This window comes from Pterocles gutturalis, unplaced genomic scaffold (genome assembly GCF_000699245.1).
Source record: "Pterocles gutturalis isolate BGI_N339 unplaced genomic scaffold, ASM69924v1 scaffold36191, whole genome shotgun sequence".
In the NCBI taxonomy this organism is placed as follows: Eukaryota; Metazoa; Chordata; class Aves; order Pterocliformes; family Pteroclidae; genus Pterocles; species Pterocles gutturalis.
This window is the reverse complement of record NW_010099023.1, coordinates 1-236: the sequence shown is the minus strand read 5'-3', so window position 1 is coordinate 236 and position 236 is coordinate 1. Positions and strand designations below refer to the sequence as shown.

The 236-nt window shown below is 62.3% G+C and overlaps 1 protein-coding gene across 1 annotated transcript in view; it reads left to right on the top strand.

Annotated features, from left to right (window-relative positions):
* LOC104462973 (immunoglobulin superfamily member 10-like) overlaps positions 1–188 on the top strand; it is a gene marked incomplete at both ends in the record, with an annotated part of 3,424 nt that extends 3,236 nt beyond the window's left edge. Inside the window, one exon of the mRNA XM_010075143.1 lies at positions 19–188. Coding sequence (XP_010073445.1) covers positions 19–188 — 170 coding nt within the window. The remainder of the gene's footprint in view (positions 1–18) is intronic.
* Between the last annotated feature and the right edge of the window lie 48 nt (positions 189–236).

Below are 236 nucleotides of genomic sequence, written 5' to 3'. Positions count from 1 at the left end.
CTGCCTCTAACCCTCCAGCGACTGCAGCCACGGAAAGCGGTGGGACCAGTCTGCAGCCAACAGCTACACCCATTACTGCTGCTCAGACCAACACCAAACCCACCAGAAGTAAAACGTTCAGAGTGGGGAGGAGGAGAGGTCAGAGGAGGAGGCGGCCCCCTAAGCCACCTCCTTCCCCAGGCATGACCGTAGGGCTCAGCACTGCTGTGCGCCCCCCCACGCATGCAGCCACGCCT